We start from the raw sequence: 18,576 nt of genomic DNA, 5'->3' as shown, positions 1-18,576 counted from the left end.
TGAACATCTGGCGCTTATTGTTTAAACAAAATGTTAAATGTTTATATATGGTAACACCCTCCTGATTTTAAAACCATCAGAGCTGAGATGAAATATGTTTAGTTTATAAAACTGGTTCCCCTATATTGCAGAATTACACATGCTGTCACTTTTCATGCATATAGCTATTTCCGTTAATCTCAGAAATGCCAATTTTTAACTTAAAAATGTTACTCTCTGTTACATTTTAAAGGAATAGTTTGAACTTTTATTACTGTGCTGGAAAATGTAGATGCAGTTTCACTATTTAAAACAAAACAAAACAAAATCAAATAATCTCCTAATTCAGAAACATCAAGATACCTCTTACTTCTCATATCATTAACGGAGGCACTGTTTGTAACTGCACTACAGGGCATTCCACAAAAGAAAATATAACAAAACATCTATATTAACCATTAGCACTGAAGTTACTTCAATTTTGTCTCTTCTTATATGGGTACCTGCTGTTCCACTTCTGATTTTTGGCTCTACCTCTTAGATTTTATACTTCAAATGTATTTAATATGCTCCAGTGTCCCCAGTAATACCTCTTCTAACAGTCTTATTCACACATCTCCCCATTGTGATCAGCATATCTTGTCTTTATTGAGCTGAAAGTATTTTTACGTGCCAAGGTTGCATTTTGGCTATAGTGCATGTGAGAAACTGAACTATTAACAGTAAAATATTTTATCATTTGTGAAATTGCCAGAAAGCCAAAATTCACAGAATCAGTTTCATCTTTTGTATGTACACTTTTAGTGTTGTATGTGAACTTCTTCCTACATCCCAATGAGGGGGGGAAAGGGGATGGGCAAGATGCCAATTCCATTACCTGAATTACTTTTAGTTTGCTCTAATATTCTTTCAATAGTTTCAATAGTTAATCCTTCTTCCCACAATTTTGTTGCACATTTATCATCAAACACATAATAGATTTTCAGTGGTAGTTGAGAAGTGGTATGATTGGCCTCTACAAAGTGCCAATGAGTCTCATCATTCTTTGACAAGGAAAGAGCTAGGTTAAAATCAAAATGGGGTCTCATGGATGGGTGATCAGAAAATATAAACGGACACTCTCAAATAATAATTATATTGATATTTAAAATCAAGTCCCTATGAAGTCGCATCACAAGCAAATGGGTAACTGCATTCAGTGTCTTATTTGCATATACAATTCACTTTGAATGCAAACCCACGTATATGCAGATATTTCTCCATCTGAGCCATCCATATTTTTTTACATTTTAATTAAATTTAGGGTTTTGTTAATTTTTCATTTTAAAAATATCATCAAAATGTAGGCTGGACTCTACTGTAGTCACACTTATTGGCACAATTTCTCTGCTGGTATAAATTAACATATCTCCATAGAAGTCAGTGGAGCTATCCCAATTTACAACAGCAAAATATACAGTCCATAGAGTTTATTACAAATATAGTTATTTAAAAATAAACCTGGTTAAGACCACAATTCAGCAAGGTACTTAAGCACTTGCTGCACTTCTAGCATGTGAGAAATACTGAAGTCAATGGGACTACTCATGAGTCCCATATAGGTACCTTGCTGACCTGGGACCCAAGTTCATAGCTTCTGCAGCTTCTGACACACAAGTAAAGAACAAACTTCCTTTAGGAAAAAATAAGATTTCAGGAAGACAAATAAACAATAAAGCTGATAGCACTTTGCCATTAACCTGTCATGCAATTTAGAATACTGTAGAGGTGCCATTGTAGAGTATGTTATAGTTAATTTGTTTTCTATAGAGCAATAAGGAACATCCATGCGTATAATTAGATAATTAAAGAAAAAACAGAAGTCACATAGATAGTGGGGGAAAATCCTTTTCCCTGTTGTCTTATAGCATTTTTTTTAAGTGTGAGAAGAACCCAAGACATCTGCAGTATTTATAGTAGTGTTCAAATTAACTGAAGTCAACTGAATGCGGCTGACAGTCTTTCTTGAAGTCTCTACTATTTTATGTCAAATGTTGCATTCCTTGCTTTATGGGCTTCCTTTATGTGCTTTCTTCCTATTGTTCTTGTTTTTATGTTAGCTGTTCACTCCAGAAGATGAGTATTATTGTGTAGCCTATCTTGTGATTACATTTTAAAGTTTGCCCCCATGGAAGTTCTGTGCTTGAAAAGTTGAATTTTAAAGTCTGAATTGATTCTTGAACCTATAACCCAAGTGTTTTCAGGTTCTCCAAGCTTCAGAAATAGCTTACAATATGCTCACAGCACATCACACCTTCCATAATTTAAACACCTCCTTGGAACTGTAGTGTGAACTGAGGGAGTAGGGTCTAAGGAACATAGTGCTTTGGGCCATCATCTTCTGGAGCTGAGCTCCTGAATTATTCATGGACCCAGCTTAAGATTCCATACTGTGGGAGTGCACTGGGACTGAAAGAGGAAATATTTTGTGGTTGTTTATTTGGGATACATTTTTGACAAGGTTTCATGTTTTTGTGTAGGAAACCAACAATCAATGTGAAATCATTCAATGGTTTGTTATAGTTTTTAGTACATCTTTAAGGGTTTTCCTTAAAGCTGTAATAACTTTGGCATTATCCATGCACTTGGGTAGTATTCTTCATTTTATTCTCTGCAAGTTCATGAAGGAGGAGCTGAATTAAAGATAGCAGAGAAATTCAATATGAGAAGACATCCAGAATAAATAGAGTTAACTAGTTTACCTTTATCCTATAGTATATATTCCAAACTCACTGCAACAATTTAATAATAATGAATTATTACTTAGGATTATTATTTGTATTACCATGGTGCCTGTGAGCCCTAATTATCCTGGATCAGGACCACATTATGCTCGCTGCTCTACAAACACAGAACAGAAGGTGGCCCCTGTCTCACAGACCTTAAAAGTCTCATTTGGTCAAAGGCCATTATAAATTTTACCTGTTTTTATGTTTGTTTGTTTTTACTCTGCTAATTGTGTTTTAGATACCTCTGCAAGATTTCTAGGAGTAAAAAAAAAGAATGGAAACCTTAGGCTGAAGTGATAGATTGAGGCTGTTCTTCCATATGGGTGGAGTTGCTGATTATGCTGTTGGAATAGGAGGTCAGCTCAGTTAGAGCACACTGTTATTCCCAGTCTGAGATATTGTCTTTTTGACAAATTTTAGTCCTCAGTGTAGTGTTAATGTTTACTTAAGGTAGCTGGAGCGATGTAAATAAAGCAGTTGTTTTTTTATACATGTTATAGTGAGTTAATAATAGAACTCTGTTACTACCAATTTTTGCTTTGCATGCAAAACCTGAGAGATTTTCAATATTTGGGAATTCATAAATCTGATCTAGTGTGAAATGTGCTACTTTATAAATGTGAACCCATTTTTTTCCTTCAATGGGATGAAATGTTGCCAAAGCCAAAATCACCTCCCCTCTCACCCCCCATATTTGACCCATGGGAAAAAGATTTAATGTTTATAATATAATAGCATTTTTACAATACATTTGCAGTGAAAACTGCCTCTCACGTCTGAAAACACAACAACAAATAAAATATGAAGGTAAACCTACAAAATGAAACCCTGATTTTTGAATAAAAGTGGGAGTTTTCTTAACATAGCATTAGTTAACCTTTTTAATGAATGGGACCACATCAAAATAAATGACAGTTCACATTTTGCATGGTCAAATAGTTGAAGTGTGTGTGTACAACTTCTCCCTACAGGAAGGAACTAGAACTGCTCTGTCTTTTCTCTCACTCTGTCTAGTGACTGGCAGAAAAAATTCATATCTGCCTAATGACAACTAATGGAGATTTTACTTTAGTTTAGGTGCTAGAAGTCTGCATATTTGAAGCTGAAAGACTTGAATTATGTGATGTGCTTGTACAGTTTAACAACTATGGTATAAAGAAAAGGAGTACTTGTGGCACCTTAGAGACTAACAAATTTATTAGAGCATAAGCTTTCGTGAGCTACAGCTCACTTCATGCATCCGATGAAGTGAGCTGTAGCTCACGAAAGCTTATGCTCTAATAAATTTGTTATTCTCTAAGGTGCCACAGTACTCCTTTTCTTTTTGCGAATACAGACTAACACGGCTGCTACTCTGAAAACTATGGTATGTGTCTTGATGCAGCCATCACCATATTCTATCCTGGAGAGAAAAATAGTGCACCTGTATATCAGCCAGCATATTAACTAAACAAGATGCAATTATTTCAGTTCCACAAAGTGTACTTAGCTTAAAGTTTTCAAAATGTCTGTGTTCAAATCCTAGAATAATATATCAAGTAATAAATGTTTCTTGCAATTTAAGAAGCAGGTGTACATGGTTCATCTTTTTAGAGCAGAAGAACTTTTCCACAAAGAAGATGTAGTTTGTGGTCCTTGTCTTCAGGGGGCTGCCCATTTAAGTGTGCTTCAAAAAGTAAAGCCATCCTGTTCATAGCTGTAAATAAATAAGAGTAAGAGTGTGTGTGTGAGTGTGTGTGTGTGTGTGTGTGTATTAGGGTGCTCCTTATGTGGTACAATGTTAATGTTGAAATAGCACTTCATTCATGTGAATCAATGGCATTTACAGTAACAAAAATGCCAAAAAGATGTGATATGAATATCTGCAATGCATATTTTCCACAACCATCAAATACCCTAGCTCTTGACTTTATTGTATTTGTACTATGAAAATTACTCTGTGTTTGTCATTGTCAGGTTTCCTGCTATATAACATATTTCAATGCAAATTGTCTAAAGATGCAATAATACACCAGGACACATATAACTACTAAAATATTAAAGGTAAGATTTTCAAAAATAGTCAGCGTCAGCCTAACTCTGCTCCTCCTGAAGTAAATGATAAAACTCCCATTGTCATCAGAGTTAGGCCAACACTGATCACTTTTGAAAATTCTATCCTAAGTTTCTATATTTAAGGCGACAATGAGGTCAACATTTCCAAGCCAGGGTTTCTCAAAGTAAACCCCTAAATCCATATTCAGACACCTAACTAAATATGGCCTCGCTATTGGAAGCTCTGAACATCCACAACTCCTATGCTTTTACATTTTGGGGCAAAAGTCTTAGAATTGTAAAAAAAACCTCATGAAACAATAATAAAGATGTTCCAATTAACTTCAGTGGGGCCAGGAATTTACCTATGGTGTCCACACCTGGGGTAGTTCTGAAGCCAGCACCATGAGAAAAATAAGATAGTGTTTTGGTGGAGTGTTTCTTGGTAAAGAGAAATTTTAATAAATGCTATTTATTTAAGATTCATTGATAGTCACAGTTCCATAGAAATAAGTGTCTTCATAGAAATAATACAACAATAACTGACTTACGTCAATATTAATACTTAATATTCAGTCCTGTGATACAGTGTGCACATTGTATTAACATCCATGAACTGGACGAAAATGAAAAATCCTTCAATCTGTGCTCTTGCTTAAGGTCTTCAGCTCAAAGATTTTGGGGAATTTAATTGTCTCTGACTTTAATCTGAAAAGTATAATTCCTATAAACATTTCCCTTGTGATGCAGCTGTGTGAAACATGGTCTTTTAAAGCACTTTGGTGCATCAGATTTTGACATAATTAAATATTTTTGACAAGGGAAAACAGAATTTGTGTTGAACATTGCAAGCTTGCCATTACGAACCTGAAGCCTGCTGAAGTAGAGAGCTCAGTTTGATCAAGAAAATGTCACTAATTGATTTCTCATGTCATATATCAAAATGCCTTGTTCTTAAAAAAAGAAACCAAAGAACGAATGCCACTTAAAATGGCAAGGTTTTTTCATAAAAGCTTATGGTTAGAGCTACATATTTTCTGCTAGTCGACACTGAAAGTTCTCTTTTGATTGCATAAATTCTGTTTCACCATATTGTACCACTGAGGTTGAGCAGATAACAAAGAAGCAAACAGCATCTCAAACAGATTTTCTTTGCAAACACAGTTATTTATTCTAAATCTGGATATAAGAAGGTTTAGTGATGGTACTCTGTTTTATCTTCTAAAATCATTGAAAATCTGGCTATAAAATGAGACTTTCTTTTTATCAGTTGCTACAGTAATCCATTAAAATTACTGTTGAATTATGTTTTTGGTTTTGTTTTTTCAAAATAAAATTAAAGGCTCTTTCTAAAGGCACAATTTCCTCTCTGGTATAAATCCACTAGTTTGAGCTACAATTGGGATGAAATTGACCTAATATATATACGCAATCCTTTCTCTGACAATAATTTTGAGATGTGTGCATTGGAGCAAACAAAAAGAATTTACTGGAGCTAACAGACAAGTGCAGTGCTACTTAGTATAGTAACTGTGTTTTCTGATTTTTGCAGTGCAAGACATATGCCTGTGTTTTGGAGAGTCATCTTATGGGGCTTACTATTGACTTCGGCATGGGTTTTGTCTGTTTTGATGCTGCCACAAAGGTAAAGATCTGAGACCTGCATCCAATATGGTATTAATATTCTTCTTCCAAGTATTATGTTTTGAGATGGAGAGTTAAGCCATCCTTGAAATGTATTCTTTCAGTATTTTGGTCGGCCATCATATGTCAAATCCCTTGTACTTTTTTGTAATCCTGAGGGGTTGTTTCTGAATGATATGGGATGTTGCAATCTGTAATGCAGTTGTTACAGAGAAGCCAGTGTCAACCCTGGTCAAGTGTCAAATCCTCATACTATAATTTAACAGGATATGGATACAGGTTGATGTCATTCTCGTGGTGTTGCCTGGTTTCCATCAAATTTTAAAGCAAAATCATCCTGTAGGAATCCATAGTGGCACAGAAATTCCTCAGAGAAAACCCATCATTCCCCATCTCCCATTGCACTAGTAGAAAGTATGATTATTATTGCAATTTCAAATCTGTATTATTTCATATTTATATGTGTAGTGTTTGTAATTTTATAATACAAAAAGTCATCACACAAATATCTTGATCAAAGTGTGTACCTCTTCTGGCTTTCCCATCAGGATAACACAGGTACATCAGCCACCTAAAAAGGAGCAGACAGCAGCCACTGGATTCAGCCACTGTCTGTATGTCTTGTAATATTCCCACCCAGCCTTAAAAAAATCTACTCACTCAGTCACCTCAGGCGAGTAATTTGTTTTGACAGACAAGTTGTTTCATTATCATCAGTTTTCACATTATGATTATTATTGGCCTGATCCAAAGCCCACTGAAGTCAGATGGAGTCTTTTGACTGACTTCAGTGCACTTTGGATCAAGTTCTCATAGAGCTGCACAAAATACTATGAGTATCTTTCCTTTACTATTAGCTTGAATTAAGGAATTAATGTACTTTGGTCCATCCAAGTGTACCTTTTGTGTTCACTTTCCATGCACATCAAATCAGTTGAGTTTTGCTCACATGAATCCTCACAACACATGTTAAGACTTCGAGATAGTGAGTTTTAAATGTGCTTTGTATGAGCATTTGTACATTTTGTTTGTAATTGTTTTGTGGGTTTGGGAATGTCAGAGGAGGAGGTAGGAGAGGGGAGGGGAGAGGAGAAGGGAGAGAATCAGAAAGGGATAATGAGCCCAAAAACAATAGCCCTAGCAACAGTATGAGGCTGGATGAGGCAAAGAGTGGTCCTGCAGGAGTAGCCACAGCAATCTGCTGTCATTACCGTTTCCTGCTTGACCAGTGTTTTGACAGGATTCTGAGACTATGGTTTGGTGGGGAATTTTAAAGCCAAGCACATGTCCACATCCAAGTGTGGCACAGTAAATCATATGTGAACCTGTGTACCTCTCACCCCACCCCACCCCATCGGGCCACATGCAAAGGAAGAAAGGAAAGCACTAGGAAGTAAGAGTCACCAAGCAAAGGGGTAACTCCTCACAGTAGTGTCTGGGAATGGGGGCAGAAGTAGCAAAGGAAGAATGAGGGCCCAAAGCAGGAAGGTGATGGATAGGATCTTCCTGCTATCTATAAGTGTGACCAAGGTGAACTGATTTGCTTATCTCTGAATGGCAGTTGTCAGAGCGCTTGAGCCAGATGGTGGAAAAAATAGGCCCAGAAAAAAGGCCAGCAGATCTTGACAAATGTTGACAGATGGAACTGCCACACAACCTTCTTGTGTTTTTATAACCTTGACTGAAGCTGGGATATATACGGCTGCAGGTTCACTTGCTAGCCCAGCTATTACTCAGAGTTCTTCAGCTTATACAGTCCCAAAGCTGCAGTGCTAGGGCCCAAGCCAGCATCTGGACAATAAAGCATATAAGACTGCTAGGTGTAGCCTAAAGAGAGGGTGCCACTACTTTTGCTGCTACAACAATGAACACACACACACACACACATTTTGTAACAATGACTGCGGGAGAATGACAGAAAATTGCCAGCTAGTAAATGTAGTGCTCTTGGTGTATTGGGTCTGGATGGAACACTGCTTAACACCACAAGGAGACCAGTATCCTAAGAGATTTTCCATGCCCTGGCATGTGACCTAGGCAGTTAAATGATTAGACAATAATCTGACAGTACCCTTCACAACTAGAATCGCACATGTACAGAAAATGTCTTTACATGAATATAGTGAGAAAATATTCGCAGTAACCTCTGCACCCAGTAAATACATTTTACAGGAGCCAAATTATTCTAGAAAGAATCCCTTGAAAAAGGCCTGAGTAGATGAGAGAGTGAAATTTCTGAAATTCCATAATTCTATGTATCTGCACCTTCTCCCGAAATTATTGAGAGATTTAGAGCTCCAGAACTTCCACCTGCTAAGAGAGATATTCATCCAACCAGAGAACACAAAGAATATCATGTAGCTTGTGTGACCCATCTCTAGTTAGCTGACACAAGCTCAGATACGCCAAGTGAACTGTTCACAATATATCCATAGGATTAAAAATGGTGTTGAATCTCATTAAAAATGTGTCAGGTGAATTTGAATAATGAATAAACTTAAGGAAATCACAATCTATTCATAGACATTCCCCATGCAGAAAAGAGGCAAAATTTCATGAGTTGAATTTGCTCAGCCTTTAATTATTAAGGTGAGATCAGGTGACTCAGTTTTGAGCCAGTGTTTATAATTTTTCAGGATAATTTTGGAAAGATGATTTAAGTTAAACTATTATATCTCTGCCTACTGATAAATTCATTTTGCTGGAGCGTTCAAATGAGCTTTGGCTAGGCACGAAGGATGCAGATGGAAACAACGCAAAGCAGAGATTAGTATGCAGGGCAGCAATGTGAATGAAACTAAACTAAAAAAACTTCTCCTATAAAAATGTAAATTGTAATTTTTTTTAAATTAGGATTTTTACAAAATTCCTTGTACTGCTCCAATTGTCACTAGATGTGTTCATTAATGACAACTGCACTGAGGAAAAATACTTTTTCCAATATATTTTTCTTTTATTTTGGCACAAGGATATTAATAATTTAAAGAATACTTGACTTTTGTTGATTTTTAATTAAAATATTATTTCAAAAAGAAATTAAATTCAACTTCAGACAAGAGCTATGAGAACCTTTCACAAGAGAACCTATCACAGATACTTGAGTTCATTTGGATGTTTCACTACCAGCCAAAAACGCAGATATGAAAGGATATATATGCACCTGTTGGCATATGCTTGTCCCAGTTTTGCTTCTGCTAACACATACAAGTCATTTGATTCCGTTTCCACCAAGCAGACCCAGGCTCACATCCCTTTGTCATTTTCATTTTCAATCTCCCTCTCCCTCCCAGATATGTCATCTTCTTGGATGTGGATTGGCATGCAAACCCCTTTCAAATATTCATAGACTTTAAGGCCAGAAGGGACCATTAAAACATCTAATCTGACCTGTATATCATAGGCCATTAAATTTCATCCTTTTAGCACTGTACTGAGCCCACTTCTTTAGGGGCAGCTGCCAATCCTCCTCCTTCTTTCAGAGTATTTCATGGTTGGGTACCTGGATAGCCCACTCTTCTACCTGCCACATCTTCAGAGGAGATGGCTGCCTCCATCCCTCCCTAGTTTGCAGCATCAGAACCTAGAGTAGCTCCAAGGGACAGCCTGCTTCAGCTCCCCTAGTTAAAATTCCAGCACTTTCCCTTTTGCCTATATCTGATCATTCTCTGGTTATAAAGTTAAAGGTGCTATGATGTTTTCTCCAAAAGATTAATAACAAGAAACAAATTCAGAGTTCCTTATTCCATTTTTACTTGGACCCTAGTCAGACAAACATCCATTTAAGTCAGTGGGTGTTTGCCTGAATGGGAAATGAGTTCTTTTTTAAAAAGCAACACTTAAACTTGTGTATTAAAATAACTCTGGAGTTGGCCTGGCTCTTAAATGCATAATGGCTGTTATGTGTGCCTGAACAGGGCGTTCATTTAATCTAATAGTCTGTTTGAGATAACCGATTTCCTTCTTGCATCAAGATTTGTACTATGCTTCAAGACCAAAGCTAGCTAGCTAGATAGATAGATAGATAAACTGGTGAATTTCAATGCACATCTGTGCTTATGAATTTCCTACCCATTTGCAATTTTGCCAGTGGTAAAATTTCATAACCAATCCCGCTGTTGGTGCTACATATATAAATAATATGTAATAAAAACTGATGAGAAACCAGCCAACAGGAATTAAAAAACACACTGTATATATTAGCAAACTCAGAAAACAAGATCACTGATGGCTGATGAGACAGTGTTACAGATTAGGAAATTAGTGTGGGATCTACATAGAAAACGTAATAATGTATGTCCGGCAAGGATCAAGAATTATGTGAAGTCAAACCTTAGCTGCAGAAAAAAGGGCTAAATTCTGCCCTATCTTTTCATATAATGTGATAACCCCATCAAATAATTGGAGTTGCACAAGGTGTAAATAGGCCTCTCAAAAAGTCATTGTGCAGGGCAAAACTTTGTGTTATGTGTAGATTAAACAACCAAATCCCTAGGTATAATTATTGCTGAATTTAAACATTCCTATGAGTTTGCTGCCACAGCCCTGAGTTTAAGGATTTTTTTTTATCAGAACTTCAACTTCTCCTTGCTAGATCACTGTACCTCTCTTATTGCCCTTTTATGCATTGTACTTTCAAGGTACATTTGGAAGATCAAGGTGAGTATGTGATTAGGCTTTTAATGAATATGCCCAGTAATCTTTCTTGAAGTAAACTTGCTCTATAAGAATCAGATTAGCAATTTCTAAACAAGTTTGTAGAATCTTAAAGATTTCATCTTTAATTATCTATTTGTAAAAATACACAGTAGTTCTCATGACAAGTTTGGCTTTTAATTTGTAGCACATTAATGTTTCTTAGATCACATGTCCTTTTCCCTTCATTCTACTCAGGTGTCATCTTTTCAGCACACTTGGGAAGCCCGCTTCTATATTCTGCTGCATAGGGACCCTGTAAATCCTCATTTGTGCCCTACTAATCTGCCTCTTTGAAATGTGAAAACTACTTTAGATCCCATGGTCACCATGAAATTGTGAAATCTTTCCATTACATACGACAGATTATTCACCCCTTACTTACAATGGTGAGTAGTCACTCAAGCAAATAGTCCTATTGAAATCAATTGGATTATTCATGGAATAACTGCACATCAGTGTGAGTAAGGGTCTGAGAATCTGGACCAGTATGATTAATAGTTCTCCAGTTCATTAGTGGAGACTTATCCAGTTGTATTGACAGTTAAATTATTTAAACAAGATAGCAGCATTTCAATAGTTTTGTTTCCTTACAACCTTAATCCCAAATTATCACACTTCCCATTGTTTAATTACTTGATTTTTTTGTAGATTAATACATTTTATTCAATATGATGGCCAAATAATGGGCTAAATTTCACAAATGTGACAAAGACGAAAGTCACTAGCAATACTTATGTGTGTGTTTACATGTAAGCAAGTCTCTGTGTAAATTTACACTTCCAAGCCAAAAAAGCATAAAAAATCTCCATGGATTGCTACATTGTCTAGTATCATTTAATGAGCAGTAATGTTTCAATTGTAGCCCTAACTCAGTGATATACATTTTCGTCTGTATTGACCCTATTTAAACTTGATCACGTCATATTTCAATAAAAATATCTAGAAAACATTTTTCTGAATCTGTGCAAAAACTTACATAAATATGGAACCTATTTAAACTGTGCTATTTAAAATAAATCCATAGTGTGAAGTGATTAAAACAGTGTTGATTCAAATCATATCATTTCTCTCTCTTAAACCTCTCCTGCTTTCTTTCATTCATTCCCTAGCTGACAGTTGAAAAACAGAGCCAACAACAGTTTGTCTTTTTGACAGTTTAAGTTGCTCTACAAACAAGCTATTTAGATTTGAATGAACAGACTTGCTAGTTAAACCCGATTCTTCCAAATTTACAGGAAAATATCAATTACCTACCAAAACAGTTCTGTAAACAACCAAGTAGCATTATGATGGCTCTACAAGATAAATAAGGAACATGTGACGGGGCAAGACCAGATGGCTATAGAAAAGTAGTGGGAGATAGATATATTAGCTCCAGGCTAAACAAATCCCTGGTACCAGGATAAGTGAAATAGCAGCTGCTCCAGGTCAATTAAGACACCTAGGGCCAATTAAGAACTTTCCAGAAGGCAGGGAGAAGGCTAGGTTGATTGGGACACCTGAAGCCGTGGACCTATCGCACGATCCCCGGAGCCAAGGTAACATTGAGACCCTACCAAATCCCAGCAGCCAAAAGAGAGGAAATCAAGGCCGAAGTAAAGAAAATGTTAGAATTAGGGGTTATTGAAGAATCTTACAGTCAGTGGTCCAGTCCAATTGTTCTAGTGCCTATACCTGACGGTACCATGAGATTCTGTAATGATTTTCGCCAACTGAATGAAATATCCCAGTTTGATGCATACCCCATATCACGCATCGATGAACTGGTTGACCAACTGGGTAGTGCCCGATTCTTGACTACACTGGATCTGACAAAATGGTACTGGCAGATTCCTCTGACCAAAGAAGCTAAAGAAAAGACAGCATTCTCCACCCCGGACGGGCTATTCCAGTACACCGTCCTCCCTTTTGAGCTACATGGGGCCCCAGCCACATTCCAGCACCTCATGGATAAGCTGCTGTGCCCCCATACTAATTATGCAGCTGCATACCTAGATGATGTCACCATCCATACGCCAGTCTGGGAAACCCACTTGGAGAAAGTTGAGGCAGTACTGCGCACCTTAAGGCGGACTGGCCTCACTGCTAATCCCGCTAAATGTGCCATAGGGCTAGCAGAGGCTAGGTATCTGGGATATATTGTGGGAAGGGGCATAGTGAAGCCCCAAATGAATAAGCTAGAGGCAATTCAAAACTGGTCCCGACTGACCCAAAAGAAGCAGGTTCGTGCATTCCTAGGCATGGTAGGCTACTACCGATGGTTTATTCTCCACTTCGCCACTAGGCAAGTCCCCTAACAGACCTAGTGAAGGCCCGAGGTCTAGACATGGTAAAGTGGACCGACGCAGCAGAGGGGGCATTTACAGACCTTAGGACGGCCCTCTGTAATGACCCCATACTCATAGCCCCAGACTTTAACAGGGAATTTATTTTACAAACAGACACTTCTGAGGTCGGGTTGGGAGCAGTTCTGTCGCAAATGGTGGGAGAAGAGGAACACCTGATCCTCCAGCTAATCAGAAAGCTTTTCCCAAGAAAACAGAAATACGCAGTAGTTGAGAGAGAAAGCCTTGCTGTCAAATGGGCTATGGAGACACTGCGTTATTACCTCTTAGGCCAGCGATTTACTCTTGTGACGGACCATGCACCCCTCCAGTGGATGCAGTGGAATAAGGAAAAAAATGCAAGGGTCACCAAGTGGTTCTTATCCCTCCAACCATTCCAGTTCCACATACGGCACAGGGCTGGATGCCACCATGGCAATGCTGATGGTCTGTCATGAGCATACTGCCTGCCGTCCCAAGTTGCCCAACTCTATGGTGTTGAACAGAGGGAGAGAATATGTGACAGGGCAAGGCCAGATGGCTATAGAAAAGTAGTCTTATTGGGATCCAGGAAGTGAGCGGGCAAAGCCCGTCCACCACTAAAGGATCCCCCCCAGCCTAAAAGGGGGATCCACAGGACCTAGATACCCAAAAAATTCCAGGGGACAACTAATAAAATATCAGGGACAGGAGTGCGGTCAAAGGGTCAAACGAAGGGAACCGGACAGGGACACCGAGCAGAGAACCCCGGACAGCACCCACTGCTCCTCAAAGGCATCAAGGGAGTCAGAGGACGCCGCCCAGAGGAACTCTGCCCGGATACGTGAATGGACCGAGGATCGGAAATAGGCCCCACAGTCACAGGAGACTCCATCAGCCAACCTCCTCACTCTGGTTTTGTAGATGGCCATTTTAGCTAGGGCCAGGAGGAGGTTGACCAGGAGATCCTGTGACTTTGTGGGGCCATGGATAGGGAGTGCATAAATGAGAAGGTGAGGGGAGAAGTGCAACCAAAAACGTAATAAAATATTGGTGAGGAGCCGAAATAGGGGCTGCAGCCTGGCACACTCCAGGTATACATGTGCCAGGGTATCCCTAACGCCGCAAAAGGGGCAGGTGTCTGGGATTGAAGTGAACCGCCCCAAGTACACGCCTGTGCTCACGGCTCTGTGAAGGAGCCGTCAACTGACATCCCCGGCGGGCCTTGGGACTAAGGTGGAATATAGGCTGGCCCACCGGGGCTCCTCACCCTCCAAAGGTGGCAGGAGGTGCCGCCATTTTGTATCGGGGTGGGACACGAGGGTGCGGGTGTGAAGGGTGTGGAGCACGAGCGTGTACAGATGTTTTGTTGGCGCGGTTTGGAAGCAGACCGGCTGCATCTCGTGCAGCTGGCTTCTAGTGAAGGGGTGAAGGGGTCGGTTGGATCCACGGGACAGGGGTCCAAATAAAAGGTCCGGTGGGCCTGGAGTAACGGGTGGGTGGGGCATGCCCTCGTGCAGGACCCGGTCGAGATGAACCCGAGCAGCGGGCAGCAAAGCGGCCTTCACCTCCCGAAGTATGCGCCGGGGAGTACAAGGTCTGGAAAGCCCCATGCGCTGAGTGAGCGTCAGGGGATCCAGCCAGTCTCCCCAGTCATAGTCCAGGAGGTCTCCGACTCTTGTGACCTCTGCGAGGATCAACCTCTGGCGCACCGAGCGGGACTCCGCCACCTGCACACGGAGCTGGGGGTTGTGTAGCAGGCGCTCCGCGAGGAGATCTGCCCCCTCGGTGGCCGCCACGGACCTGGTCATTGTAAAGAGTTTCCAGGTCCGGAGGAGGTCCTGGTAGAAGACTGGCATCCCGGAGAGGTCTCGTGGAAGACCTCTCGGAAGGAGATAAAGGAGCTGCCGGTCGTATCGGAACCCTCGGAAGCGGCGCAGGAAGGCGTGCGCCAGTATGCTCCATGCCGGACTACCTGCACCATAAAGGAGCCTCTGCGGGGTCTGGAGGCGGAAGACATGGACCTGAGTGAGCAGACATTTTAGGCCCTGCCCTCCCTCCTCCAGAGGTAGATGGAGAACCCCTGCAGGGACCCAGTGTAGTCCTGACCAAAAGAAATCCAGAATCGATGTCCGGAGGTTGGCCAGGAAACCCGGGGCCGGGACCAGGGTGTTGAGCCGGTACCAGAGCATGGACAGGACTAGTTGATTAAGCGCTAGCGCTCTCCCTCGAAGGGAGAGGCACTGGAGTAGTCCTGTCCATTTCCGGAGCCGCTCTATCACCCCGCCCTCTAAATTCTGCCAGTTCTCCGGAGGAGAGGGATGCGTGGCAGAAAGGTAAACGCCAAGATAGAGCAGCGGACCCGTGCTCCACCGGATGGCCTGAAGTGCGGGTGGGAGGGACCTCGCCTGCCACCAGTCCCCTACCACCAAGCCAGAGCTCTTGACCCAGTTGACCTGCGCGGAGGAGGCTGCCAAATAGATGGCCTGGCAAGCCTCCACCCGCGCCAACTCGCCCGGGTCCTCGACCACGAGGAGCACGTCATCAGCGTACGCCAACAGGACCAGCCGCAGCTCCGGCTCCTGCAGCACCAACCCTGTCAACCTCCTTCGGAGGAGACAGAGGAAGGGCTCGATCGCCAGAGCGTACAGCTGGCCTGAGAGGGGGCACCCGTGCCGTACTCCTCGCCCGAAGCTGACTGGTTCAGTCAGGGTCCAGTTGAGCCTTACCAAACACTCTGCGGAAGCGTACAGCACCCGGAGAAAATTCACAAACCTGGGTCCGAAGTCAAATGCTTGCAGAGTGCTCAGGAGATACCCGTGATCCACCCTGTTGAACGCCTTCTCCTGATCTAAGGACAGGAGGGCGAACGACAGACCATCCCTACATCCAAGTTCCAATAGGTCCCGGACCAGATATAGGTTGTCGAATATGCTGCGGCCCGGGACGGTGTAGGTCTGGTCTGGGTGGACCACGTCCGCCAGCATGGACCCTAGCCGCAGGGAGATGGCTTTTGCCACGACTTTGTAGTCCATGTTGAGGAGCGAGACGGGACACCAATTTCATAAATCGCGGACGTTCCCCTTCTTCGGCAATAAGGCCAGCACGTCTCGCCTGCACGAAAGAGGGAGGACTCCACTCTGCAAAGACTCACCCCAGACGGTGACTAGGTCTGGGCCCAGGATGTCCCAGAACACGCGGTAGAATTCCACGGTCAGCCCGTGGAGATTTATTGGTGGGCATGAGACGGAGGGCTTCCGAGAACTTGGCCAGAGTGAGAGGCAGCTCTAGCCGGTCTCGGTCGCCGGCGCTGACCGTCGGGAGCTCCTCCCACAGCACTCTGCAAGCGTTAGGATCGGTCGGATCCGGGGAGAAAAGGCTTGCGTAGAAGGCTCTCGCCCTCCCGCACATCTCCACCGGATCCGTGAGGGGGGTGCCATCTTCTGCCAGTAGGCAGATGACATGTTTTTTAGCCCCCTTCTTTTTCTCCAGGGTGTCGAAGAAGTGGGAGCCGCTATCCATCTCCCGAAGGAGATGGATGCAGTATCGAACAAAGGCACCCCGGGCCCGATGGTCCTCAAGGGTCCGGAGTTCCTCCCGCTTCTCCTAGCACGCTGCGCAGAGGGGTGGATCCTCGGGGCTGGCGGCCAGATGCCTCTCCAGCTCTAAGACCTCCCGTTCCAACTGCTCTATCGCCGCATCCCTCCGTCGACTGGCACCCCGGGTGTAGTCACGGCAGAAGAGCCGGGCGCGCACCTTCCCTAGGTCCCACCAACGTTGTGCCGAGGGAAAGGCACGCCGTTGCCCTCGCCAGGCCAGCCAGAACTCCCGGAAGGACGCCACAAATCCTGCATCCTCCAGCAAGCTGTTGTTAAAATGCCAGTAGGCCAGCCCCGGCCTCTCTGCGCAGAGGGAGGCTGTAACGGTAGCTATATGATGGTCTGAAAATGGGGCCGGCCGGATGCTGGAGGAGTGGGCTCGTGAAAGATGAAAGCGTGATAAATAAATGCGGTCCAACCAGGAGTGGCGTGACCGATGGGCCTCCACCCGGACAAAGGTGAATGTGGAAGTGTCATCCAGGTGGTGGTCGCGCCAGATGTCCACCAGGGAGTGGTGTTCGACTATCTCCTGGAGGACGGCGATGGCGGCCGGGCTCTGCTCGGTCCCCGAGCGGTCCCGCTCCTCAAGGGTGATGTTAAAGTCCCCTCCCAGGACCAGGCACTCATGAGGATCAAGGTGCTGAGGAAGGCGGACGCCTGCTGATAGAATTGCAGCCGCTCCGGGCTCGCTGCTGGGGCATAGATGTTGACGAGGTTGACTACGAGCCCCTCCATGCGGACCCGGAGGTGCAGCAGGCGGCCCGGCACAGCCTGGGCGACCCCCAGCACCTCGGGCCGTAGGTCGCGGGAGATCAGGGTCACCACTCCAGCCGTACGAACTGTGAGGTGGCTAAAGTAGACCCTGTCCCCCCAATCCAGCCGCCAGCTGTCTTCGGCGGTCGGATCCGTATGGGTCTCCTGCAGGAAAACCACAGAGTACCTCCCCTCCCGAAGGAAGGAGAGCACCTGGGACCTGCGGAGACCCATCCTACAGCCCTGGGTGTTCAATGTTGCGATGGTAAAGGGTGCCATGAGGAGGGCTGGGGGGGATTCTCGCTGGCAGGGATGCTCGCAGCTCCCGATGGGCCGCGCAGCAGTCCGTGACCCACCCCGTAGGTGAGTAAAGAGTCATGGAAGAGGCGGACCCGCTGGTAGGCCGTGGTGCCCTGCCTCCTGGTCCTTTTACCCTCCCCCATGAGGGCCCTTGCGGCCCGGATGTTTTGATTAAAGTCCCCCCATTGCTGGAGAGCAAGTTGTACTTTGTTGCGGGAGCGACGGACGTCTTCTAGAAACTCCCACAACTCCTCTCGCAGCACATGGGGGGCTGGGGTTATGGTCTGGTTACTCCCCGACGGGGCCCTTGCTACAACCCCGTGGCCCACCACGACGGGCAGACAGGGTGCAGACCCCCGACGGGGGTCCTGATAAGTTGGATTAAATGCTGGGGCGATACGGGGCGGCGGAGGGAAGATAGCAGCCCCTGGTAGTTTGGGACGGGTAAACACAAAGGCCGCTCCCTGGGGGTCATCTGTTGGCAAGGGGAAGGAGAAAGCC

General features: G+C 43.2%; 1 protein-coding gene across 2 annotated transcripts in view; it reads left to right on the top strand.

The window, feature by feature from the left end:
- SNTG1 (syntrophin gamma 1) overlaps positions 1–18,576 on the top strand; it is a 578,088-nt gene that overhangs the window by 513,100 nt on the left and 46,412 nt on the right. For both annotated transcript variants that reach the window (XM_043507881.1, XM_038390970.2), the window contains exon 16: positions 6,334–6,426. In XM_043507881.1, coding sequence (XP_043363816.1) covers positions 6,334–6,426 — 93 coding nt within the window. The remainder of the gene's footprint in view (positions 1–6,333; positions 6,427–18,576) is intronic.

Source organism: Dermochelys coriacea, chromosome 2 (assembly GCF_009764565.3).
Source record: "Dermochelys coriacea isolate rDerCor1 chromosome 2, rDerCor1.pri.v4, whole genome shotgun sequence".
Classification (NCBI taxonomy): Eukaryota; Metazoa; Chordata; order Testudines; family Dermochelyidae; genus Dermochelys; species Dermochelys coriacea.
This window is presented reverse-complemented; position numbering and strand designations above follow the sequence as displayed.